Raw genomic sequence first — 26,144 nt, 5'->3', positions numbered from 1 at the left:
TAGGCTGGGCTTATAAATTAATAGTGAAAATTTCTGAAGATACACCTTTTAGTTACTTTATTAGATTATAACTCTTTATTACAAACACATCTCTGACATGGGTCTTCTAACACACTGATTTTCATTTGCAATTAATTGCGAGTAAGTATTAGAGTTGATAGGACATCTTTAAAAAAGGCAATGTACCATATTTGATCCCTCTCATCTACTGCCTATTTCTCAAAATCTTTCTGTATGTTATGTTCCATGTGAAAGTATAACTGAGGCAGCATGTGGATTAAGATTGCTGATTATTCTTCTCTCCTGGAGAGTACAGACTGGAATTCAGCTCTGCCGACACCTTGATTGCAACCCAGTGGGACCTGCATTAGCCCTCGGGCTTGCAGAACTGTGATATAGTAAATACGTGTTGCCTAACATTGTGCTTGTGGTAATTTGTTATGGGAGCAATAGGAAACTAACAGTCCTTTTCTTTATAGCTAATTGGGCTTTCTTCTCATATTTTAGATATAGGGATTTATAATTTCCTTAGAAAATAGCTTATTTTTACTTTATATCAAAGGCAACCATGCTTATTTTCAAAGATAAGCATGATATTTCTACCCTATAGAAAATTGGGCGTAACTTATTTTGCTATTGAATATGATTATATCCACCTACATATTTGTGAACATATATACATGTATAATGTGTGTATATATACATATGTAAACTATTATGAAAGTATATTTTGGGATAGCTTACTGTATATTTTTGCTATCGAGGTCAACTATTATAGCTTACATATCAAAGTAATCCAACATAATTTTGACAAAATGAGAAAACTATAAAAAGGAGCACATATTTGAACCTTCCTGTCTCAGTGGCTTAGGGGTTATGACTTTAGCATATGACAAATAGTCATTTTTTATTTGGTTTGTCAGGGAACACTATTATCTAGGTTGACAGAAAAGTTGATACTGTCCATTGGCTTTCAAATTTTGAAATCAAATTACAGACAAAGTATGGTTATCATTGTAGAAGAGAATGGAAATGTTTTTAGCTTTAACAATGTAAAAGTAAAGAATAGGTAGAGCTGACAGAAATGGGAAATGAAAGAAAGGGCGGAGCGAGAAAAGTAAAAGTAAAAAAGTGTGATGTCATGTTTTACTCTAAAGAAAGATGAGATGCTATCTTTAGATGATAGAATTAAATGCAGAAATTGAAGTTATTGATTAAAGATAACAGTAACCATGAAAGGAAATAAGCGTATCTGAATCACTTTATGATGGGAAAAGTTGGGGGACTCTAAGTATTCTAATTGCCATCAATGACATTGGAATGTCAAAAGATGCTTTTGAGTAAGTTCAGACCACGAGACATGCTTATTATTTAGAGAGAAGGGATTAACAATTAAATAGATTGAAACAAAGTCCTAAGAGTTGCCTCCGGAGAATACAAGACCTGTCCAGAAGGTATTCAGCCATGTAATATAAAAAAACAGAGGCATTTATTGAAGAAGATACAAGATATAAGAAACACTGTACATAGGACAATGATGCCTTGGTCTCCTTCAAAGTAGGCACCTTGGGACCTCACATAGTTCTCCCAGTTTCCATCAGCTGCACCATTGTATTTTCCCAAATCTCATCAATCATCTGAAATCTCTTCCCTTTCAAAGTTGATTTTAGTTTTTTGAAGTTGTAGGGTGCCCAATCTGGGCTGTAGGGGTGCTGAGTCACCTGGGTGATTTGATGCTTCACCAGAAACCTGCAAGAGACATAATGCATATACGGGTATGTTGTTGTGATGAAGCTGCCAAACACCAGTTGCCCATAGCTGTGGCCTTCTAAATCATCCAAATACTTTCTGCAGAGAAATGTTTAAGCTTAATGCAAAATATGATGCAGATTTGTTGCCCTACTTGCTCAGTAATTTTGAATGCAATGGTCACACAGTACACATACCCACTCAACAGTGTCTACCACCCCCACTGACTGGTACTGTGAAGTGTTCGTTTTTCACACGTGCACATTCCAGTCCACTCTCCTTGGCTGCCAGGTTATGTCAATGTCATGTAAACCATTCTGGTTATATTAACAATGGCTTGACAGTTTCTGACAGACCTTGTACAATTGTGTCACCCACATGCACTATTTAATTTTAAAATCAAAGTAATTCTAACACATGGTTTAAGGCAGGATTTGGCAAACTTTTTTGTAAAGGGCCATGTAGTAAATATTTTACCCTTTGCAAGCCATATGACCTTGGTCAAAGATACTCAGCTGTGCTGCTGCAGTATAAAAGCAGCCAACATTGTTTCCACCTGTAAGCATGTCTGTGTGCCACAGAAGTTTGTTTACAAATGTAGATGATGGCTGTAGTTTGCTGATTTCTTGTTTAAAAAAGTCAAAAAGCGCTAAAAGACCCTTTCAAAAAGCAGTGGTCTGTTGAGACCCTCCTGCCCATCCTGCTTCTAAGAAGCTGCCACTCTAAACTTTGTAGCCGTTTTTTTTCTTTTTGATATTTATCTCCACAATTCTAAATAATTTATGAATCAGGGGATACCAGTGTGCTTTTATTTCAAAACAGGAATTTATTGACAACTCTCGATTCATCAATTTGAGACAGTTTCTTTATACTCTATTAGGATAGTTAAAAAATGCAACTTTCTTACAGCTTCTTCTTTTCACTCTTGTTTGTTGAAAATTGTTATCAGGAGATTGGTTAAATCTACATTCAGTGTTTTTAAAACCAGAAAAGCTGGTGGTCGTGGTGCCTGTCACTACCAGAAGCAATATGTAGGGACAGGGATCGAATCTTTATGGGCGCTTTATTTATCTGCCAGCAGTCTGAGAAGACAGTGGGTTGTGTACCCATAAAAACCCATCTTAACATTTCATTTCAACCTGACCCTTTCCAGAAGGAGAAGAAAGGGGAGGTAAGGGCTTTGGAATTCAGGGAAAGGGGTTAATCAGAGAAAAGCTGCAGTGTGGTGATTTTATTAGCATCGCTTCATCTGCTGACTGGTGATTCCTGATCTGCACCTTGGTTAGGGGACATTTTTCCCCTGGAACACAGTGGCTCAGATACCATCTTGATCACTTTCCATCCTGGGGTACAAAGGTTAAATTGCTCCCAGGCCCCCTGGACTCGGGGTCCAGCCATACATTCCAGTTTGTGGAACAGCAGCTTTCTACCAGCATTAATCAGTAAGCCTGTTCACTATAACTTAAAGTTAACAGTTTTTAACGAGTACCCCCCTCCATTTTCAGTGCTGTAACCATCCAGCTATTGTTCACTCTTGAGTAACTATGCTTGCTTCCTGTCTTTTACAAATGTTTGGTTCTCCTCCAGTTAGTGAACTTTTTTTGTTTAGTTTTCTTTGACACTCATGCCTTCTCTTTTCTTTTTGTAATTGTTGTCTGAAATGACTCTCAGTACCATTTTCCATCAAGTTAAAATTGCTGTAGAATCATCAATTTTGTACTTTCCCCTGATGTTACGGAGCCTGCGGGAGTGCGGGTCGGATCCGGGATGGTTGCTGCCTAAGCTCCTGCATGGCTCTCATGTTAAACCTGTTGCTATTTTTTGGGAATTAATTTCCCATCTCTTTTGTGTTACGCCTTCTGTTTTCTGTGGCACAGATTTTTCTAATTGCCCAAGAGGAGTGGCTGAGGAAGGTTGGCCCTAAGCCTGGATGCTAGTTTTTCCGGGATTGGATGAGGGAACAGGGTTGCAAGGTGTAGCATTAGTTGTGCAGACCCCTATTTGCAGTCTATAGCCTTTGGCATTCATCCCTTTTCTGTACCTGATGTCTTGCAGTCTGGATCCTATCAAAGGTCAGTTTCTTTAGATGCTATGTTTCTTGCCTCTGGACAGGGAGACAGTGGTTGGCAACTAGGAGTTTCTTCATTATTTAATATATTTTCAGGTAATTTTTAAAATTATATTTTATTGATTATACTATTACAGTTGTGCCAATAATCTTCTCTGCCTCCCCTCCACGCAGCAGCCCTACTCCCTCAGGCAGTCCCCCACCATTGTTCGTGCACATGGGTCATGCATGTAAGTTCTTTGGCTACTCCATTCTCTATACTGTATTGTGTATCTCTATGGCTATTCTGTAACTACCTATTTGTACTTCTTAATCCCCTCACCTCTTCACCCATTCCTCTGCACTCCCCTCCCATCTGGCAACCCTCAAAATGCTCTCTCAGTCCATGATTCTGTCTCTGTTCTTTTTGTTTGCTTAGTTTTTTTTTTTAGATTCAATATTGACAGGTACATATTTATTACCATTTTATTGTCCATAGTGTCAATCTTCTTTTATTAAATAAGTTCCTTTAACATTTCGTATAATAATGGCTTAGTGATGATGAACTCCTTTAGCTTTTTCTTGTCTGGGAAACTCTTTATCTGCCCATCGATTCTAAATGATATCTTTGCTGGGTAGAGCAGTCTTGGCTGTAGCTCCCTTGCTTTGATGACTTTGAATATTTCTAGTTCCTTCTAGTCTGCACTGTTTATTTTGAGAAATTAGCTGACAGTCCTATGGGGACGCCCCTGGAGATAAGTAACTGCTTTTCTCTTGCTGCTTTTAAGATTCTCTATCTTTAACCTTTGGCATTTGAATTATGCAGTGTCTTGGAGTGGGTCTCCTTGCATCCATCTTGTTTGGAACTCTCTCTGCTTCTTGGACTTGCATGTCTATTTCATTCACTAAATTAGGGAAGTTTTCTTTCATTATTTTAATAGATTTCCAATTTCTAGCTCTTTCTCTTCTCCTTCTGGCACCCTATGAGGAAAATGTTGGGATGTTTTCAGTTGTCCCAGAAGCTGCTTATACTATCCTTGTTTTTTGAATTAATTTTTCATCTTGTTTTTTGCATTGCTGTATTTTGCTTCCTTATGTTCCAATTCATTGATTTGATTCTCTTATTCACTCTAGTGTTATTTCTCTATAAATTGTTCTTTATTTCAGTTAGTGTATCCTTCATTGCTGACTGGATCTTTGCTGTTGACATCCTCACTGTGTTCCTTAAGCAACATTATAACCAGTGATTTGAACTGTGCATCTGATAGATTGCTTATCTCCATCTTGTTTAGTTTTTTTTTTTCCTGCAGTTTTGATCTGTTCTTTTATTTGGGCCATGTTTCTTTGTTTTCTTGTTTTGGAAGCCTCCCTGTGTTTGTTTCTATGTTTTAGGTAGAGCTGCTTTGACTCCATGTCTTGGGGGTATGACCTCATGTGATAGGTGTCCTGTAGGGTCCAGTGGCATAGCCTCCCCTATCACCTAAGTTGGGTACTAGAGGTGTGCCCTTTGTGTGGGCTGAATACATCCTCCACTTGTAGCTGAGCCTTGGTTGCTATTGACAGGTCAATGGGAGGGATTTACCCAAGCCAGTTTGAGTAAATTGGCTGTAACCACTGACCACCAACCCCTCCCCCCCACCTACTTCTATTTTTCATGGGCCCTCTATCTCCATGTCTCCCAGGTGGACTGGCTTGTTTTTCATGCTAGCTATCTCCATCTGGAGACACTTGAGTTTGACCTTCCTCCTCCCTGATATGCCATTACTTCCTTATCAATTTTCTGTCTTTTGTATTATGCTTTGAATTGCATGTACCTCCTGGTTTCATGAAGACAGAGTGTATGGTTTTGCATTTAGATGCCCTCGTTTGGGGATGATTTCCAAGGAAGAAAGGGTGAGATGGTATTCACAACTATAACCAGGGGTATACATGAACTGATCATTCTTTTTTTAAATCCTCATCCAAGCATATGTTTTATTGATTTTGGAGAGAGAGATGGAGGGGGGGGAGAGAGAGATACAGACAGACAGATGTTGATGTGAGAGATAAATTGTTGCCTCTGGTATGTGCCTCAACTAGGGATTGAACCTGCAACTTAGGTATGTTGCCTGACCAGGAATCAAACTTGCAACCATTTGGTGTGTGGGACAATGCTCCAACCAAATGAATCACTAGCCTGGGCTTTCTTTCTGCAACTTAAAAAAATAAGTACCAAATTAATTTTCTTGCAAAAGTAAAGAACAGATCTACAGTCATATCAGTTTTTATATTATATTAATATGTATGTGTGAGTGGATATATGTATAAATATATAAAATTTTATATAACTGATATTGTCATATACTCAGAAAACTCTTCTTCAACATTCTGATTTTTTAAAATAATTTTAGAAATATTTAGGTGAAACTTCATAAGATGAAGTTTGAATCCTTTTCTTATTGTTGTTGTTTGCCTGCTCCAGAATTGGCATTTCTGCTTGTAGTTTTCCTCCCACTATACTTACAACTGAGTAGTATAACAATGGTATAGTGACACCATAATTTGAGGCAAAAGTACACAGATTTCATGATGATCAGCATAGAGAGAAAGACTGTTTCCTCCTGGTCAGAATTTTGACATATGGAAAACTGGCCTCACATTCTGATACTTCTCTTTCCGGATCTTCTGTGTACTTTTGTTGACTTTGTTATTTCTCAAGTCCAGGAGGTTTTTTGCCCTCTACACTGTCAGCAAACCTCAGTTTTGAAGAATTGCAGGACGGTAATAATTACGGGCACTGTTTACTGTACATTGGTGATAAAGATAAATTGTACCAGATGCTGGAATTACAGCAGTACACAAGTTACAAGGAAATGGCTCTGCCGTTGTAGAATTCAAGGGTGTGCTACCAAGAAAGAAAATACATTGAGGCAAACACCTGCGTGCCTACTGTATCTGTGCCTGTGTTTGAATATGTAGTGGATTTCTCACAGTTTGGTGAGGGTGGATGGCATTGTTCTCATGTAAGGGGTGGCGTTTGGAATTCTACCTAGTCTCACCTACTTTAATGCTCACACTTTCCCAGCTAAATAATTTCATTTCGAGGGGTAGAGTTGATCACCTTCTTTATGCTGTCCGTGCCCAGTCGCACCTGGAATGTCTTCCCTGAGTACTTTAGAAGGGAACACCTGAGATGCAGGTAACATGTAGAGCCCTCCTTCTATATTTCTGGAAATACTTTTATTTAAAAGAAAAGTTACTTTTAATATGTTTAATGATGTTGAAAAACTAGTAGAATTTTAGCTGGCGGTGTAAACATTTGACTTGGTGGGGGGCAGGGCATTCTTCGACAGGCTAGACAGGCGCTTGCTGCCGTTCGGTATCTTCTCGTGTGTGCCTTGCGTGTTCAGCTGACCGGTGGACTAGCTCTGCACTTCCACGGCCGCAGAAGGGGTAAGGGACCTTTTTCTGAGCTTTGGCTTTTTTTATGAATGATGTGAACGGACTTGCCCAAGGGCCCAGCCTTTTGTTAGGAGACCTGACTCCCATTCTCCAGACGTACATGGACTTGCCTCCTCACACCTTTGCTCAAATGTCATCCTTTCAATAGGACCTGACCTAATACCCCGCTTCAAAATATAAGCTCCCTGTAGCCCCCACCTTCCTCACCCTATTCTATTTTCTCTCCCAAATCACCTACAACTTTCTAACATGCCATTTCATTTAATCATTTATTTGGTTTGTTAATCTCTCCTCACTGTTTTCACTCCTCACTGAAAATGTAAGTTTTATTTGTTGCAAGGATGGGGTTTTTTCTCCACCATTTTGTACTTGGATGGTTATAAAAATTCAACATACTTGTTGCAGAGGTGACTGCCATTGGCACACAATCCAGAGTGTTTCTACTTTCTTTCTACTGCTCTTGGCTTTATCAAAAGGTCTAAGTCATGTGGTTCAACCTTTTATTTTGGTATTACGAGTTCTTTTCACTTTCTCCTTTATTACTCTTTTGTTTCTCCTTGTCTTCAATCATATGACAAATTTATAATGGATGCCCAAAGTAGTTTTAGGTGCTGGGCATATGAAAGTGAAGAACACTTCTGTATCATGGAACTCACATTCTAGTTGGGGGAGAACAAGTCATAAATATGAACAACCCTCCCCTTCTTGGCGGAGGTTGGGTGTGGGGTCCAATCCCTGTAACATATGGAGGCAGAGGGAAAGGACTCCTACCCCGCCCCCTGCCCCGCTTAGTGTCACATTGTCTGTGCCCATGGTTTCCAGTCCACTGGTTCTGTCCTCAAGTATTGGCACCTGGGTAAAAAAAGAAAAACAAGCAATTGAATAAAATAATGTAACATTTGATACAGCAATGGGGAAGATAATCAGCTTCAGACTGAGTCAGGAAGGGCATCTTTGAGCAGGGGATATGTGAGCTCAGCCTCTTCTCCTTCCTTTCCTCTGCTTTCTGTGCTGTCTCTCGCTCTATCTGTGATCCATCTGTACCCTTCTGGAGGAATGACTGTTCTCCGGAATGACTGTTCTCCCGAATGACTCTTCTGGAGAAACAGAACTAACAGTAGCAGACAATGGTGTCCCAATTCTTCTGAAAATCAGACAGATAATCATTCATCATTCCTCTTGCTGCTAGACCGAAAAGCCATCTCGTAAACAGTGAGCAGGAATAAAGTTGATGAGGTCTTTATGTTTATTTTAGTTAACTTATTTTTATAAACACTGCCACCAGTGCCTCTTCTGATGTAAATTAAAACTCTCTTTTCTGTGTCTTACTTTCCTCAGTGATGCAGCATAAAACTTTGTGTTTGAATAAAGAGTTAGAGGTCATGGTAGTTACCTCTAGAATGCTTTAAATTCTCTTCCTTCATTCATACATGAAAAGCTGCACACACGCTTGGCAGTATCTGTGGAGCGAGTCTTTGGAGTTACTTTAAAAAGATGCTGGCATCATAGCAGCAAGTGTTGTTTCATTGGCTACATTAAGTAAATCTGGAGTTGTAGGAATTTGCATTCTTACATTCTTATTAAAATCCATTTTGTAGTCAAATGCTTTTTGGGGTTCTGTAATGAATGCATTATTTAAACATTTCTATCTTGTCCTTCCTTCTCTTTGGAGATATGCCTACTTCCATTCTTCGGTTGAAGGCTGTGCATTTCTTTGGACCACACAAGCTTCCAAAACCTTGGCACTCAGGTCTTTGGATGATAAAATTTCACTGAAAACTGTGAATGAGAAGCAGAATTTACATTTGAAGCATTGTATTTGTATTATTAAATTAATAACGGTTTAATGTTTCAAAAGTCATACTGGGAATTTTTTGAAATAGATACATCAGTTAAATACATGTGTAATTTTTATGAATTTCAGAAGTTAACATTTAATTTTTCTGATGAAACTTTGGTTTTAAGATCATAGTATATTTTATCCTGAAGATTTATATATGGCTTATACTTTTTTGCATTTAACTCACCCTTGTATCCACAGGGAAAGGGAATATATGTATTCTGGTGAAGAGTTAGATTGCACCAAAATGATGTAGGCTGTAGGCTTGAAGTAATTAAGATCTATCCTTTATTTTTAAAGCTCTAATCTAGATATCTGAACCTTTTTCTTTCAATAAATTTAGGTTAATCCCAGAATGAAAAATTAACCTTTAAAGTTCTTTATATAGAGAAGACTTCTGAGACTATAGATACTTCATGAAGCTTAATGAAAAATGACATGGCATGATTAACATTCTTTTTAATATCTAGTTATTTAATAAATAGAAAGTAAGTGATAAGCAAACTATACAGTAAAATGTGTATTTTGGTGATTACATATATTTCCTCCTCCTTAAGAAGGAGAGAATAATTTTATCAAAGCTTTGATTATGAGGTAAAATAGAAAATTGCTTCTGGAATTGTTGGTGCTGTTATATTGCTATTACTCTCAGGATTACATATCATAAAACAACAACTACCTCCCTTATGGCTTAATCTATATGTATTCTTGTTTCTTCCCATGTAAAACAGGATGGCTGATATAGATGGTCTGTGAAACAATGAATTCCTACTAGGTTTTGAACTTAAGAATTTACTGGTCAGGGCTTGAAAACACCAATTTTTTTTTTTTTTTTTGGTGGTTGAAGGGAGGTGTGGTGGGGATGAGTTGTTTTAAAGTAAGAAATTAACCTATGTGTAAATAATGTAAGTAATATAAAGTTCTCAGTTTTTTCCCATTCCCAGAGTAATTATTTTACCTTGGGAGACTTTTTTTAAATTTGTATATAAATTAGTGAATTTTTAGGTTACACAGCAAGACACCAGTATCATCAGATGAATTAGGAAATTTAAAATACAGTGGTTTGCTCATCGACTTTCTGCTCAGAGATGCACAGTAATTGTGGAACTATGCTTCACTACCGAAAACAGTATTCTTATGAGATAGAGATTCTTTTTCTTTGAAGAAGGTTTTCTCACTGCAGGTTCAAAGCCCTGAGGAGCTCTGTAGGTCCCAGGTGCTGTAGGTTTGAGAGTTGGAAGGCTTTTCAGGATCGTACCATTTCTCCTTCTCCTCATCCTATAGCATCCTTGAGATATGGCGATCTAGCCTCTGCTTAACTCCTTCGAGGAATGGAGAACTCACTGTTTCATCACAGAACTTAATCTACTCTTAAAACTACTGTTTTTGAAAGATCTTTCTTATGTTGAGCTTCAATCTACTTCTTTTTTGTTTATGTAACTTTTCAGGATAACAAGCAAATCTTTCTTGTGCCTTTTCATTTGATGGGAGTCTCATGTGGTCATTTCAAACTTACACAAATTCACCTATAAAAGCTCAACCAAAGAAAAAGAGTGGGATAAGAATTTGAATATTGTAGCTAATTTAACTTGTATGCGCAATAGTGTGTATCCCAGGGGAAGCACAAAACGAGAGACTCTGCTACAGCTTTGTTGTCTGAGCTCCCATGAGCTTATGGCCAGAGTATGATGGGAAGGGTCTAAGATAAGCAGTTTTCACAGAACATGGTCTCCTATGTGATCCAGGTACTTTATCTGATACTATAAGTGAAAAGACAGTGTAGTCCTGGTTGAAAACAAGAAGTGTCAGAGTTATCGAAAAGAGTTATACTTCCAGTACAGTGTTTCCCTGAGAGATTTACAGGGATAATTTTAATAGGAAGAAATTTGGGCCCTACCAGGTCACATCAAGGGCTCAGCGTCCTATAAACTGTGGTTCTTCTTTTTTCCTTTTTGCTTTTCAATGTAAGCAAACCTCAATGATGTCTTTTGATGAATGAGCCAACTTACTTCTATCTCCCATATGAGTGCTCCTCAGTTTGTTAATAATCATCTCTTAAATTTTGAAAAAATACTCTAAATGTGGCATGAACACTGTCGTATAGAACAAGATTATTGCTTGCTCCATTCTGTACACGGTACTTCCATTATCATAGCTTAAGGTGGTGGTGCCGTTTTTAGCAGCCTTGTCACACTGTTGATTCACTGGAGCCCCCGCCGTGGGTCTCAGAGCTTGTCGGCGATGTGGTTGGTCCGCTCCCTGTTCTGTTAGTGGCATCATCTGGCCTCCCCAGCTTTGGAGACTTCTACAGCCCCTTTCTTTCCTTTGCATTAAGATTCCTTCCTATGCTTCTAAAGAAATTTGTTTCAAATAGCTTTTTAGTGTTCTTTATTTTGTGTACCCGTAAAGATGTCATGTGTGAAGGGAACTATTAGGTATTACAGTTTAAAAAAGAAATCACACTTTCTGAAGTGAAAGTTCTCCTCATTTTCATGTAAACATTTTAAAAGTGTAACACACAGAAAAGTACTCAAATGAGTGTAGCCAAAACACACATCAAGGAGCAGACTGTTACTCCAGAAGCTCGTGTGCCCCTTTTGACTCACTGCTCTTCCCCTCAAGGGGTAACCGGTCTCCTGACTTCTAATGCTATGAATTAATTCTGCTTGTTTCTGAGCTTATCTATACAACATCACACACAGTATGTACTTTTCTTGTATTTGGCTGTTTTGATTAATATTATGCTGTATATTCACTCCTATTATTGCAGAACATTGTATTGTAGTTTGTTCATTCATGTTGATGTTTAGTATTCCACTGCATTATGTGTCCATTCTAGCGGTGATGGGTCTTTGGTTTGTTTGCAGCTGTGTAGGTGTAAGGAGTGATGCTGCTATGACTATTTTAGTGCTGGTCTTTGGTAATTGTATACACTTGTGTTTGCTGAATATATACTTGAGAGTAGGATGTTTCTGTTAGATACTACTAGTTTTCCAAAGTTATTGTACAAAGTTACACTCCCATCATCGGTATCTGAGAATTCTGGTTGCTCCAGGTCCCCACAATCCTAACCCTAACCTTAGTTAATTCTAAGATTAACATCTTAACAATATTGAGCTTCAGTCTTCACAAAACAAATGTCAACCTATGAAACTCTTCTGGAATTTTTCCCAATCCTTTATGTTTTAATATAGAAGTTTTATATATTTTGTTACACTCATCCCTAAATAATTTATTTTTGATGTTATCATGAATATTGCTGTTAAAAATTTCATTTTTCTGTTTGTTACTGGCTTCTCTTATTTACTGAGATACTTTTTATTGTGCATTGGTGGTGAATATTCAAGTGCTTGTATTTCATCTCCTTTGATGATCATGTAATTTTTATGCTTGTTTTTCCTCTGTTGATTTGGTGAGTGACCTTGGTTGACTTTTGAATTTTAAACCATTCCTGCATTACTGGAATAAATTCTGCTTGGTCATGGTGTATTATCCTTTGTACATATCACTGAATTAGATAAATCTAAGATTTTGCATGTGTATCGCATGCAGGTTTTTGTAATTTTTATAGTTTTTCTTGTCCTTGTAAGGTGTGGTATTAATATTATGCTGTTCTTGTAAGAAGAGATGGGAGGATTTTCCCCTTTGTTTAGTTTCTAGAAGTATTTGCATAAGATAAACGCTATGTCTTCCTTAAACATTAGGAACATTTTAACTACAAAGTAATCAGAGCCTGGTATTTTCTTTCTTATTTATTTTATTTACTATATATATTTTTTACTTTTACTGAACATATTGGATTGACATTGGTTAATAAAATCATATAGGTTTCAGGTGTACAATTCTACAATGCATTAACTGTACATTGTCTTGTGTGTTTACCACCTTAGGTCCAGTCCCCTTCCATCAGCATTTATGCCCCTTACACCCCCTCTGCCTCCCCCTCCCCACTTTCCCTCTGGTAATCACTATGCACCATACTGTTCCTTGTCTGTTTTTTTTTTTTTCTGAGTTCCTTCACCTATTTTATTTAGCCCCACAACACCCATGCTCTCTGCTTGGGTGACACAACCTTAGTGCACTGCTCTCTGACAGCTCTCGGTCTGTTCTCTAGGAGTCTATTTCTACTTTGTTAGTTTATTTCGTTCATCACTATTTGTCTTTCTCCAACTGGCTTATTTCACTTAGCATAAGGCTCTCCAGGTCCATCCATGCTGCCCCAGAGGATGAGATTGTCTTCTTTATTATCGCTGAGTAGTATTCCACTAGAGCCTGGTACTTTCTTTATGAGAAAGGTTCTTATAAGTAATATATTCAATTTATTTAATTGTCTTTTTGTACTATCATAGTTTCTATTTTTATTGTTATTTTAATAATAAAATATTTTACTTACTTATGTTTAGAGATGGGGAAGGAGGGAAAAAGAGAGAAAGAAAAACATCATTGATTGCCCCTCAGTTGTCCCTCATGCACACCCCCCCAACCAGCCAGCAGCCCAGGCATGTGCTCTGACCACACTTCGAACAGGGGGCCTTTCTCTTTGTGATGGTGCTCAACCAAGAGAGCCATGCCAGTCATGGCTATTGCCAGTTTCAATGAGTTGTATTTTTCAAAGAATTTGTTTGTTTTATGTAAATTGTCAGTTTCATAGCTCTGATGACCTGTAAGATCTTTGATGGTATCTCTTGTTGTTTTCCTTCTTGATGCTGGAAATTTATTTATTTATTTTTGACCAACCAATTCGATTAGGTATTTATCAATTTTATGAAATCTTTCATAGAACCAAGTTTGAAATATTTGTTTTATATTTGTTTATTTCATTGAATTTTGCTCTATATTTTCTTTTGTTTATCTGCATCTAGCTAGCTCTTCTTTTTCTAGTTCCTTGATTTTAGGTCTTCTTTTTTGCCAGTATTTGCATAAATATACCATTCAGCACTGCTTTAGCCACATCACACATTTTTGTTTTAATTATTTTTAAGTTAGAACTGTTTTCTAATTTTTATGCTTTTAATCTGTAGATTATTCAGAAATGTGTTTTCCGATTTCCAAACAGGCAGATAATTTCTAGGTACCTTTCTGAAGTTGATTCCACCGTAATCAGTGAACATATTCTGAATAATTCTAGACTTCTAAAACTTGGCGTATGTTTACTTCATGTGCACTTGTAAAGAAGGCATTTGCTAATCTTTTAGGGTACAGTGTTTTGGTTGTGTGCATGTAATATAAATAATTTAGGTCATTTTGTTAATTGTGTTGTTCAGATGATGTATGTCTCATTGACATTTTTTGCTTTCTATTTTTCTGTCATAAATTTGACACTGTGATTGTGAATTTTTTAAATCTGTTCATTTTGGCAGTATATCTGTATTGAAATTATACTATCAGGTACATACAAATTTAGAGTGAAATTTTTTTCTGTTAGACTTTTTTGTCATTATGTGATACCCCCTTTACTTTTAGTAATATTTCTTAAAGTGTCTTTTTCCTGATGTTAGATTATAGATTTTTAAAGCTAGAAGTAGAGATTTATAGTTCTGTTTTTGAACTCTCTAGGTATTAGTTTCAAGCCAGCATTAAACCTCTTGGTCCCTTTTAGTTTCCCTGAATTCTCTGGGAACATACTTGGTTAAAGTGGCATCGCCTCACCTTCCTCTCCTAGTCTTTTCTCAAGTTTGCTCTTGGTTGATCTATTTCAGGAAGGCAGAGGCACATTCTGAAGATCGGAGTAGCTCATAATAAACTCGATATTCATTTGTGGCTTTTCTGGCTTAATTCGTCCTTTTCACGTGTCAGTGTTGCTCTGTTAGTCTTTGTTCCTGCACCACTTTCTGGAACTCCTTATTTTGCCCTACTCCGTCTGTGCTTGGTGTCATTGCTGTCCCCTGCCTGCCCCAGTCTCCACTCCTGCACTGGCCACTGTGTCTGCCCTGGGTGCATTCTGAGGCATCTGATTCTCTTCTGGTCTTGCACAGAGGGGAGAATAACTTCAAAGGATGATGATAGAAGTAGTTAGAATGTGCATGCATACACAACTCCGTAATTCTCTACATAAGTTCTAATGACCCAACTTCTTCCTGTGCAGGAAAATCTTCTTTTTATTGCTGATCAAATATTTGATTTCATGATTTTGAGGATTTACATTTGGAACCTTCCCTCACTTGTGAAACACTAGACAAACTTACGCAAAGACTTTACAGTTTTCCACTGTGGCACTCCTGTGTCCTCTATCTTTCAACTCTCTGTGGTACATTGTGCAGAAGGCCATAGGTCCTTTAGGATCACTAATGATGAAGCCATTGAGGCCAAGAGGAATGATTTGCCTGGATCCATATAGTTAAGTAGTGATAGTAATGGATATGATCCCCTGCCTTATCCTTAAATAATGGTTCTTTTTGTTAAGTTCTTTCATCTAATTTTTTTTCTTTGTTAAAAAATGCACCTTTGTCTCTGCTGTTTATTAAGCATCTGACCTTGAGTAAGTTAATTTACCTGCCCGTGCCTTGCTTTTCTCACTTCTAACATGGATTGGTGACCACTGCATGGGTCTGTTTGATGATAAATGAGTTAATCATATAAAACATGCAGTACCTGATAGATGCCCTGGCCTACAGTAGGTAGTGAAACAAATTACATGCTATTATGATGATTATGATGATGTAGATAATGATGGAAATGTTAAAATCTTATTTTCTGGCTATATTGCACCAAATTCACAGAGTTAAATTCTACAAGGAAAACTCTGATTTTCCATTAACTTTCATTTTACAATTGTTCTTATTTTCCAGTGGTTAAGATTTTCTTGTGAAAATATGAAGCCCCAAAAACTAGTTATGTTATTGAGCACTGTAATTATCACCACTGATAAACACAGCCCTTCTCCGGACATTGGCTTTTCTTTGCAGAGATTTCCTCTCATTTCGGCTTTGCCACCATTGCAGGGTATTTTCCTCTTGTTGGACAACAGGCATTTTACTTAGAAACATCTACATTTTCCCTCTTTTGATTATTGACATAATCTTGTTGCTTGGTAGTCACAGCATTTTAGTATCTGGCTTGCTAGTTTACTCCTCCGGGTATTGGAAATGGAAAATTGTTGTTCTTCAGAACTGTGGCTAATATAAATTTTCTGAGTTATAGGGGCAAATTTCATGTCATCTACCTACAGTGAACAAACATCTGTTGCTGTTAATAACAGTGCCTCTTTGGAACAACGTTGACATTGATCATTAAAAGTACCCCATAATTGTCTTCTTCCCATAATGCATGTGTTTTAGTTTCCTGTATCAGTTCACCCTTGGAGACTATTTTAAAATTCTAGTAGTGTTTAAGTTAACCATGCATTATTTTAAAAGAACAGATAATATACTACCAGAAGTGGAGAAAACATAATGTATATTATGTGATTTTTCAATACTTTAATGATCCTAGGAGTGTGATAAGATTTATTTCATTGCGCATATACGAGAGACATTTTCAAAATAATTTTAAAGTTATATGTGTTAGATATTTTTACAATCTAAAAGTAGATTAAGTGTCACAATCATGAAAAAATATAGTATATTTTTCCAAGTGATTGTGTGAACCATGACACGTATGTGAACATCTTTTCATGTTTGATCAGTTTTATTCCTGATGGTAATAAAAGCAAGCAAATGAAATGCAAAATGTTGACTGCAGGGTAATGGCTGAAATTTTTACATGCAGAAAGGAGTCAGGGTGAATTTATGGTCTTGTGGTAGCCGTTGGCTGTTAGTGCTCTGTGTATATTTCTATAGTGGTCTACCGCACCGTGGCCCAAATGCCGTGGGTACAACAAGCACAGTTGGTGTGTACTGTGTTTGTTGGTTTACCTGTATTGGATGTGTAAAATATAAACTGATACTCCTTTCATATAGCTTCTGTTTTTGTGCAGGATTAGATGTCTGATCACAATTAGCCTTTCCTTCTTTGTCATGAATGAAATGCAATATCAATATGGAATGGGGCAAATGAAAGTGGCCCAGTCTTTTTTATATTCCATCAGCATGTATTTCACTTAAAAACCTTTTTGGGGGTGCTGAATATGTGATTCCAAAATATATCAAATTACTTTTATCCCTTTCCTTAATTCTGTAAAACTTTTAACTTCTGTACTCTTTTAAATCAAGGGGAAAGAATGTCTTAGTTTCAATTCCCGTGCTTCATTTTCCAGAACATCCTAGATCCCACAGGTTTGTGGGAGGGAGAGAAGTCATGTGACTTGACAACCCCACCTTGCTGCTACTACTTGTCTGCTGCTCCCGTTGCCACTGATCAGATCCTTTCCCTTGCTGTTGCTTGATTTCCATATTTTAAATCAGCCTTTGGTTTTCATCTCTCTGATTCCACTTCTAGGCAGGAAGATGTATACCTTAAATTGTACTGTTGTCTTTGAGGGGTAATTGTTTACTTTAGTCTTAGTTGATGAAATTTGCTTCTACAAACTGAACCTGAGAAAAAAGTAGACAACTTAATAGATACCAACTTTTAAGTAATTGAATATAAGAAAGCAAACTTTTTAGAATACATCATCTATTATAAACATGTTTAGAATCAACAGATTTTTATCTCCAGTCCTGTAATATATCAAAAACTAACTCAGTGGAAGTTAATAGAAATTAATTAAATTCAACTCCTTTTGTAAGAAGGCTATTTTTAGTAGGGTTATGTAATACTCCATAGATTTAAACCAGAAGTCCTGGGTAGTTTGGAGAAGTGTGTTGCTTGTGGCATGGCCATAGCAAAAAGATTCAGATCTGAAAGATTACTGGGGGAATTATTTCTTGCTCTGTTTTCTGCATGGTCTAGTGGCCATTGTATACCCCCGTGTTCTCCCTGTTTAGGACCTAGCCTATTGTCTGTCATTAGCTCACCTTTTATAACACAATCACCTTGAGTTGGTAAAGATCTCTAATTACAGATTCTGATTGAGGGGTATCTTTTGCTTTTTCTTACCTTGTTGTATAATCATTGCTCACATCTTTGTGGTCTGTATCTGGGCAATAGAATCAGACAAAATTTCCTAATAAATCATTAGTGTTTCCACCTAAAAGCCTACTATTAGAAGCAGACGGAATACCTTTTATTGTGCTTGGAACATCTCTTAAGATACTCTATAGAAAACTTAATTTTGAAATGTCAAAAGCTTAGCTAAGGAGAATTCCTTTGAATTTTTAAAGCCCATTACTTTATCAAGTCTGATTCCTGAAAAGCTATGTATTTGGGCCACATTTCAGTAGCCTTTTGCATAGATGCTTTACAAGAATTATTATTTAATGGTATGCACTTGACATTATTTAATAGTACAGGACATTTAAAGAGGAGGCTGTGTGACAACCTCATCTTGTTTCTATTAGTTTTTGTAGAATTGCACTTGGATTCTGTGGGTAATATTAGTTCTTAATACTTTATAGAGATTTATGTAGTAAAGGTTGAGAGCTTTATCCTAGAATTTTCATTTCTTTTCCCAAACTGGTATCCTTTTATTGGAAACTGAGTGATTTATAGCTCAAAAGTTTCCCAGTTTAAGAGGCTTTCTAAGAATCACAGAACCAAATTGATTATAGCTTTGCTCTTCCGGTAAAAAGTTTACTAATTTTTTTTATTGGTTCATGTTCCTGTCTCATTAGTATAATGCTTCACTTTCATACCTTTTCTAGAAATGGGAAGTGCATAAGTAACTGAATGAACTACATTATTTAATTCTAAGCTGTAGTATCAGTATATCTAGCCATATATCAAGTTGAGAAAACAATTATCTCCTTAAGCTTTACACTCATAAGCAGTTGTTTTTAAAAACAATACTTGGAAATCTCCTAAATCTGCCCCAGTTGAGTGAATCCCCGTTTCAGCTCTGACACAGGTTGAGCTGCTGTTGCACTACAGCACATGGAACCCAGAGGAGACCTTCCTCCCAGTCTCACTGCAAGTCTTAGAGCTGAGGACATGCAGAGAGCGTGGTGCTCCAAATAGGCACAGGGTTGATGGTTGCCCCGCCTCATTCGTATGTTCCAAAGCGATCAAGATTGCCGCGCCCAGATCTCTGCCTTTTGATTTTTCTTGCTCTGCAGCTTTGGGATCTCCGTTGAACTTCCAATCCTCAGTTTCAGAAAGTACCCTCAAGCAGATCTCTTTTTTCCAGAGTATTCTTCGGATTACCTAAATTGTAATTTATAAAAGAATCTCCATGAAATGTGTATGTGTGTGTGTATGTGTGTGTGTGTGTGTGTGTGTGTGTGTATATATACACACACACACACACACACTTTGATTTACTTATTCACATTAAACAGGATAAAATGCTGAATATTTATTGAAGTAAATACCTAACTTTCGATTTTGGCATTTAAACATTTTTATTACTGGAGCGTATTTTTAATGAGCCAGTTTATTTCTTTTAAATTAAAATGTGTATTACTTATGTGAAAAGCCTGAGTCATGAGACTTGTTGCTGGTTCTGCAGGATCCTGGCTACTGGGTGAAGATCCATCACTTAGAGTACACAGATGGAGGGATTCTGGATCCAGATGACATCTTGGCAGATGTTGTGGAAGACAAAGATAAGGTAGATGACTCTAAAAATATTCCTTTCTGTTTTCCTCTGTAGAGCTATGTGTTTTTCCAGGGGTTGAGATCCTTAACAAACTCATGCGTCAGTTATTATTGAAAGATGCCATCTGTTCAGGTTTCACCTGGATAGCCCATAAATCAAAGTTCTCCATCAGGTGTTTGGAAAAACTTTGTCAAACTTTGGGAATCTGTTCATGGTAGCCTAATTAGCAGACACTTCATTCCCAAGAGTTCCTGATACGTCTCAGTAAATTAGTGTCAGGCTCCGAGGCTGTCGGAGTTTCACCGTTATTGATGTCTCTGGAGTTTACTCTTAGCCCTTGCTAAATATTCAACTTATGCCTGAGATTTGAACATGTTTCAAAGTAGAGAATAAAATGGGGAGGAAAGCCTCGTAATGACTATGGTGAAGACTTTTCTTAAAGTAATTGCCTGCAGCTATCTTTGTGATAATTTTGTTTTCATTGCTAAAGTAAAACACTGAATTGAATATTCCAAGGAAAAGTTTGAACATGTTTTGCCACCTGCTTGGGAATAATCCTGTTGCAAATATCTTGTTTTAGTGGGATTTTTCCCTCTGAGGCCAAACTTAAAAAGGTATAAAGTGTTCCTTTGCATTAAACTGGATTATTGATGTTGGGGCATTGTTTATTACTACTCATGTGCTAAGCGCCTCTTAACAGTGGTTAATGTGTCCTTCAGAACTGAACTACAGCTGTCCCTGCACGATCGTTGCATCAGAGTTTCTACTGTGTACCCTTTGTGCTGTGAGCATTAGGCCAATTTCTACCTATAAACACACTTCTCTGCATTGTTTTTTGCAGTATCAGGTATGGGTGCATGGGTACGTGTGTGTGAACCAGCTGGACTGGAATGTAAATTAGTGATTTATTGAACTTAGGTAAAATTTACATTTTTTTCCATAAGATCTTTTTGGGCTTTTCAAATTTAATTAGTCTTTGCAGACATCCTGCCCACTTATTTTTCCTATTTCCTGTTGGGGCCCGATCCTGGTTTGGTTTGCCTTGCATTGCAATTAGCCACTTTATAAGGGACTTATCACCCTAGAGTGTAAGCTCCTAGAGGACATGAACCAAGATATTTTTATTTCTTTTATGTTCCTTGTGTTAATAACATCTGGCACAATATCTTATCCAAACTCAATTCTCAAAGAACACTTATTAAATTAATGAGTGGAAAAGAAGGCTTTATTCTCTACAATTGACTCTGGTTTTACGTGGTTTTAATGCATACTTCTTTTTTATTGTTTGGTCTCACTGTGAATAATAACATATTGATTATGTTCATAACTTTAAAGGAGAACTTTGACTTCTGTATTTCACTGTTTCACTTTCTGCTGCTTCTCCACACCCATCTTCTTCCTTTGAAATACACCGGGCACTCGGGTTGTTAATAAAGAAGTGCTTCCTTTCTCAAGGTTCACTGATATCCAGGGTACTGACATGAAAAGCCAAAAAGTGGCCAGTTTAGGAAGAGCTGAAGAAAATGCCTCACCTCAGCTCACCCAAGACCTCGTTAAAAGGTTGTTTCCATGAACAATACCCAGGGAAATAGTTTGTTCTGCAGAGCTCTTCCTTTTAGAGAATTCTTTTTAATTACCTTAGAGTCAGAAACAGCATCATTGTGTGTGATGGGACTCACTACTGAATAAGGTGGAAAGGTGAGATAATTAGTTAAAATCCTAGCAAAGGATTAGTGCTCTTTGGGTTGATATTTCGCCATTCCCATAATGTACTTTTCTCTCTTCCATGAAGCCTAGCTTGTATTGTTCTGCAGAGTTCATGGAATTTATACTTTTGATATTGCCAGAAAATACTGTACTCCTATCTCTTTTTTAAAAAAATTTAAGTGACAAAGAGAGCATCACTGATTGTTTTTCCTCACATCCTCTCAGCACTCTTCAGATTTTCTCGTAGTTCATATGTCTAGTGTGGAAAGAAGGTTCTGCCAGACTTTATTCCACCTTACTTTTTCTCCTTTTAGATTAAGAAGTAAGTATAAATGATCCTTCTGGATGTTTAATGACATATGAAATTCACCCAAGAGCCTTGGAGACATTGAGCTTAGATAAAATTACAACTCACCTGTTTTCAAATGGGCTATTTAATAATCTATTGCATTTGGAATAGAGATGGAAAGCCCCGAACAATCTTGATGGATGCTCATAATCCTGGTGCCAGAGCCCACACACCTCAACTCTTAGAGAGGACTCACTACATGTAAGAAATGTTCATTAGGAACTTGGATAGGTTAGCTGGAAAGGATGAAGCAGGAAAAGCAGAAACTTAGAGAGTAGTCCAGGCTGAGGCCATTTATAGCCATAAAGTACACTTCTGTAAAGACTAAAATTATAGGTTAAATTGTATTTTACTTAAAATCTGACATGGGGTTAATAGAGTTCAGTCAGTTTTCTAAATAAAAGCAATGACTTTCTGAACTTTTGGCACCAGAAGTGTTTGTCTTTGGTCTTACCTCTTTCATTCATTTGGCTGGAGCAGCTTTGGAATTTTGTATCTTATGAAAAATGGTAGTTGTATAAGATTTGTGACAATGCTTAATAATGATCCAGTTGGGACAGCCATTCTCAGAATTCTTCAGCTTTATGTTATCAGTCTGGTGATTCAAGTTTTTTGGGATAAATATCTAAGAACTTTCAGCTTTTCATTAATGTCTCTTCTTTGACTGCCCAAGGCTACTGCCTTATTTCACCTAATAACAACTACTTAATATTTTATTGAGCACTAACAGTAGCCTGGAATGTCTTTGCACTTACATATTCTATTTTAGAGCAACGCTGTGGGCAGGAGCCATATATTACTCCTATTTTTAATTTCTGAGAAAAGCCACAGAAGTTGTAAGTGACTTGAAGACCACACAGGTATAGTAATCAGCAGAATCAGACTCTGGAGCCTAGAATTTAAATTTCAACACTCTATTTGGTTCTTCTTCAATGTGTCAAGCAGTGTGTTGCATGTTTGTATCTATAATTTCTAATTATGAAAATTCATCAATCATAAGTAATCAAAAATTTATTTTTATACAGTTACCTGATTGTTGAGAAAAGATTACAGAACTATGGAATATAGCAAAATCAATTCAGAATTAGTGTGTCATGCATATATAGTTGGCTTCAACTGTCTTTGCCTGAAGCCTGCATCTAATTTCCTATAAATGCTTGCCAGTTTTACCTCCATTGCTTTCTCTTGCTGCATCCCCTTTTTCAGGTCACAGATTACTCAATTCAGGTTCAGTTTAATTTCAAGTGGGATTTCTAGACTATATTTGTTGCAGAAGTGACACAAATAAATAAATGCTATATTCTAGTAACTACTTTTCAGATAGATTGCAGAATGTGCACAAATCATGTACTGTGCTGTCTGTAGGAGGCAGAATAATAGCCTCCAAAGACATCTTCATGCTAATCCCCAGAATTCATGGCAAAAGGGTCTCTGCAAAAATAATTAAGGGCCTTAGAATGGAGAGGTTAGTCTGGATTGTTTGGGTGATCCCGGTGTAATCACAAGGGTCCTTATAAATGAAAGAGAAAGGCAGGAGATTTCATATTAGAGAGATGCAGTGTGAGAAAAAGTGGACTGTCCAGTGCTGGCTTTGAAAATGTAGACAAAGAATGCAGTCAGCTTCTAGAAGCTGGAAAAAAAGCAAGCGAATTAACTCTCCCGTAGAGCCATTAGGAGGAACACAGTGCTGCTGACCCCTTGATGTCAGACTGTGGAGAATCATTTCAGACTTCTCTCCTCCAGAATTGTAAGTTAAATTTGCATTGTTCAAAGGCACTGTATTTGTGGTAATTTATCATAGCAGCAATAGGATACTTATACACTGTTCCTTACCCAATTTTAAACATTTAAAGTGACTTTCTCAGGTTTCATACTCTTTGGGCTTTTTAGATCTTGTACAATGGGGTATATATCTTCAGATTATTTGATTGCTATGTGCATTCCTTCCAAAGTCTATCACAAATTGATCCTCAGTTCATTGGCTGAGCCCTCGCTCTGTGAAACTGGAACGTTATGCTGTTGCCCTGCATTGTGTAGAAGTCATTTCAGTGCCACACCCAGGAGCCAGTGACATTCCTTTATCAGTCTGTCATTGCAATATGTAACAGCTCTAAGAAGTCTAAAGATTAATGATTAAAAAGCCACTGCAAGTTTATTGTTCACTAATTGCTAATTTCTGATTGTGAGAACATTTGAATATTGAACTTTTTCAATGATTGTTTTCCTTGTGAATTGTCATTATATCATTTGGACTTGGTTGTAGAAGACAATTGCAATATAATACTGAAATACCAGAGTATAAAACTTGTATTATGTAAATTGGATTACTGCCATGGTTTAACTAAATATACAAAAGGAAAACTGTATTATGTGGGAAAGTACAGTGGGAGAATGTCTCTATTTTTCACAAAACTTCAACTGTCATCAGAGTTTATTTTGGAGAGATGCCAAAATCTCCTGGACTCCAGCTAGTGTAGATTGACTTCGAGAGGGTGAGCTGGCTTCCTGGGTCGTGTGTGATATCCGGTACTCAAGTATTAAAGTCTCAGTTCAGCTTTATTCCTTTTTAGTTATGTGTCCTTGGCCAAGTTTCTTCATTTCTATTAGCCTCGAGTTTCCCATTTGTAAAATGGAGAGAATGTTAGTTTTTATCTTATAGGGTTAGTGTAAGAAAACTTAAGGTAGTTAAGTTTTTCTTAAGTATAGTATGGTACATAGTAAGTGCTCAAATGTTAGCTGTTTTATTAATAATATTATGGTAGTGTTCTTAGTGTATTTTTTTACCTGTGTTTTGATTTAACTGTTAATGTTTTAAATTTAAGTATTAAAACATCAAACTATTTTACAGCACAGTCTGTTTTTAAAAACCTTCATTACATTTGTTAAATTGTTTTAATTAATAGTTTTATGGGAGGATTCTTCATTGTTATGATAAAACATTTGGATTTGTATGTCACCAGCAAATCAAAATGCCAATATGATTGAATTTAACATTAGAATAAGAATGCTTTCATCAGAATATAGTGTTTGGTGATATAAGAAACATTCATGGATCACATGTGGATTTGAAGCAGAGGCCGGTTTGCACATTGAATGAACTGTGACCTAAAACCAGACACCAGGCTTAAGCCCAAGTCGCTTTCAGAGCACACTCTGTTGCCCTCTAGTGGAGTGAGCAGCTACCTAGAAACCAGCTCGCAGGAGCTACTCCCTGAATGTGATCGTGTATGTAGTTCTATTTCCTTCTAAATTAATTTTCACGATATTTTTAGTAAAATGCACAGACTCAGTCGTGGATGGTAAAAGCCTACTTTATATTTCAACCAGTAGTGTTCATGTCTTCATGGTCACCAACTCTACTGATAGTTACCTATGCTTTTGTGAGTTTTTTTTAGGTCTAATGCTAAGTCATTGCATTTATAAAACCCCTTCTTTTGGTGCAGATTTCTCATCGTGCTATTCACTAGTTGAAAGGTTAATGGCTGGTTGTGATGAAGTAGATACTGTAACACTTTCAGTGTGTAGTTAAACAATGAGATATATTGTGTTTTTCTGAGGGCAGGGTATGCTAAATTAAGTAAGATTCCTTAAAAAAGAGAGGTTCTGAATTAATTACCCCATTTTTTAGTTCTCATTTTGTCAGTAAGACTCCCATTTCAAGGGGAAACACCTATTTTAAACCCTTGATTTTTAACAACTAAGAATATGGGGTTTTAGGTTTTTTCTTCTGAAGTTTCTTCTTTGGTTTACAGGTGTTGAAGTTTTGAAATGATATTTGAGACAAAGTGTGCTAAGTGTTTCAGAAATAAATGTAGAAGTGAGTAAAGAACAAAGATATTACCTTAGCCAAAAAATTTCATCTCGAACTTTAAAAAAACATTCTTTGCTTTTAGCATTACACAGTTATAGAATCATAGATCCAGAGAGACCTCAGCAATCATGGAGCCTAAGCCCATCATCTTTCAAGAGCTTGAAACCAAGAAAAGCTTAAAGGGCGCCATACTTCCAGCTGATGTCTTTCCTGAGTCCATTTCTGCATTTCCCCCCTAGAAGGCTGATACCATCTGGTGCAGATGAAAACTACTCAGTTTCCTCCCTCCATGTTGGCTTCCTGCATTTGACTTCCTTATTTCTTTTTAAAAGCTTTTTGTTGTTATATTTTATTTATTTATTTTTATTGTTCAAGTACAGTTGTCTCCATTTTCCTTCCATCACTCTACCCACCTCACCCACCCCCACCTCCCATCATCAGTCCTAACAACCCCTCCCCCCCCCGGTTGGCTTTCTCCATGTGTCTCGTATACATGTTCCTCGATGACCTTATTTCTATAGATAAGAATGTCATCTCGTAGTCTTCCAAGGTTCAACACGCACTTGTTTTAAAAATTTAGTTATGTACTAAACAAATCATTCTTTCCTTTAACCTTTCTCATGTGTC

General features: G+C 37.0%; 1 protein-coding gene and 1 pseudogene across 3 annotated transcripts in view; both read left to right on the top strand.

Moving 5' to 3' along the window:
* The window catches only part of PARD3B (par-3 family cell polarity regulator beta), a 977,832-nt gene that overhangs the window by 125,189 nt on the left and 826,499 nt on the right, over nt 1–26,144 (top strand). For all 3 annotated transcript variants that reach the window (XM_037166016.2, XM_037166014.2, XM_037166017.2), the window contains exon 2: nt 19,561–19,662. In XM_037166016.2, coding sequence (XP_037021911.2) covers nt 19,561–19,662 — 102 coding nt within the window. The remainder of the gene's footprint in view (nt 1–19,560; nt 19,663–26,144) is intronic.
* Nucleotides 7,933–8,093, top strand: LOC119064396 (uncharacterized; annotated as a pseudogene).

Source organism: Artibeus jamaicensis, unplaced genomic scaffold (assembly GCF_021234435.1).
Source record: "Artibeus jamaicensis isolate MK-2021 breed Jamaican fruit bat unplaced genomic scaffold, CSHL_Jam_final contig_1015, whole genome shotgun sequence".
In the NCBI taxonomy this organism is placed as follows: Eukaryota; Metazoa; Chordata; class Mammalia; order Chiroptera; family Phyllostomidae; genus Artibeus; species Artibeus jamaicensis.
Note: the sequence above shows the minus strand (reverse complement) of the source record. Positions and strands in the feature narration are given on the sequence as shown.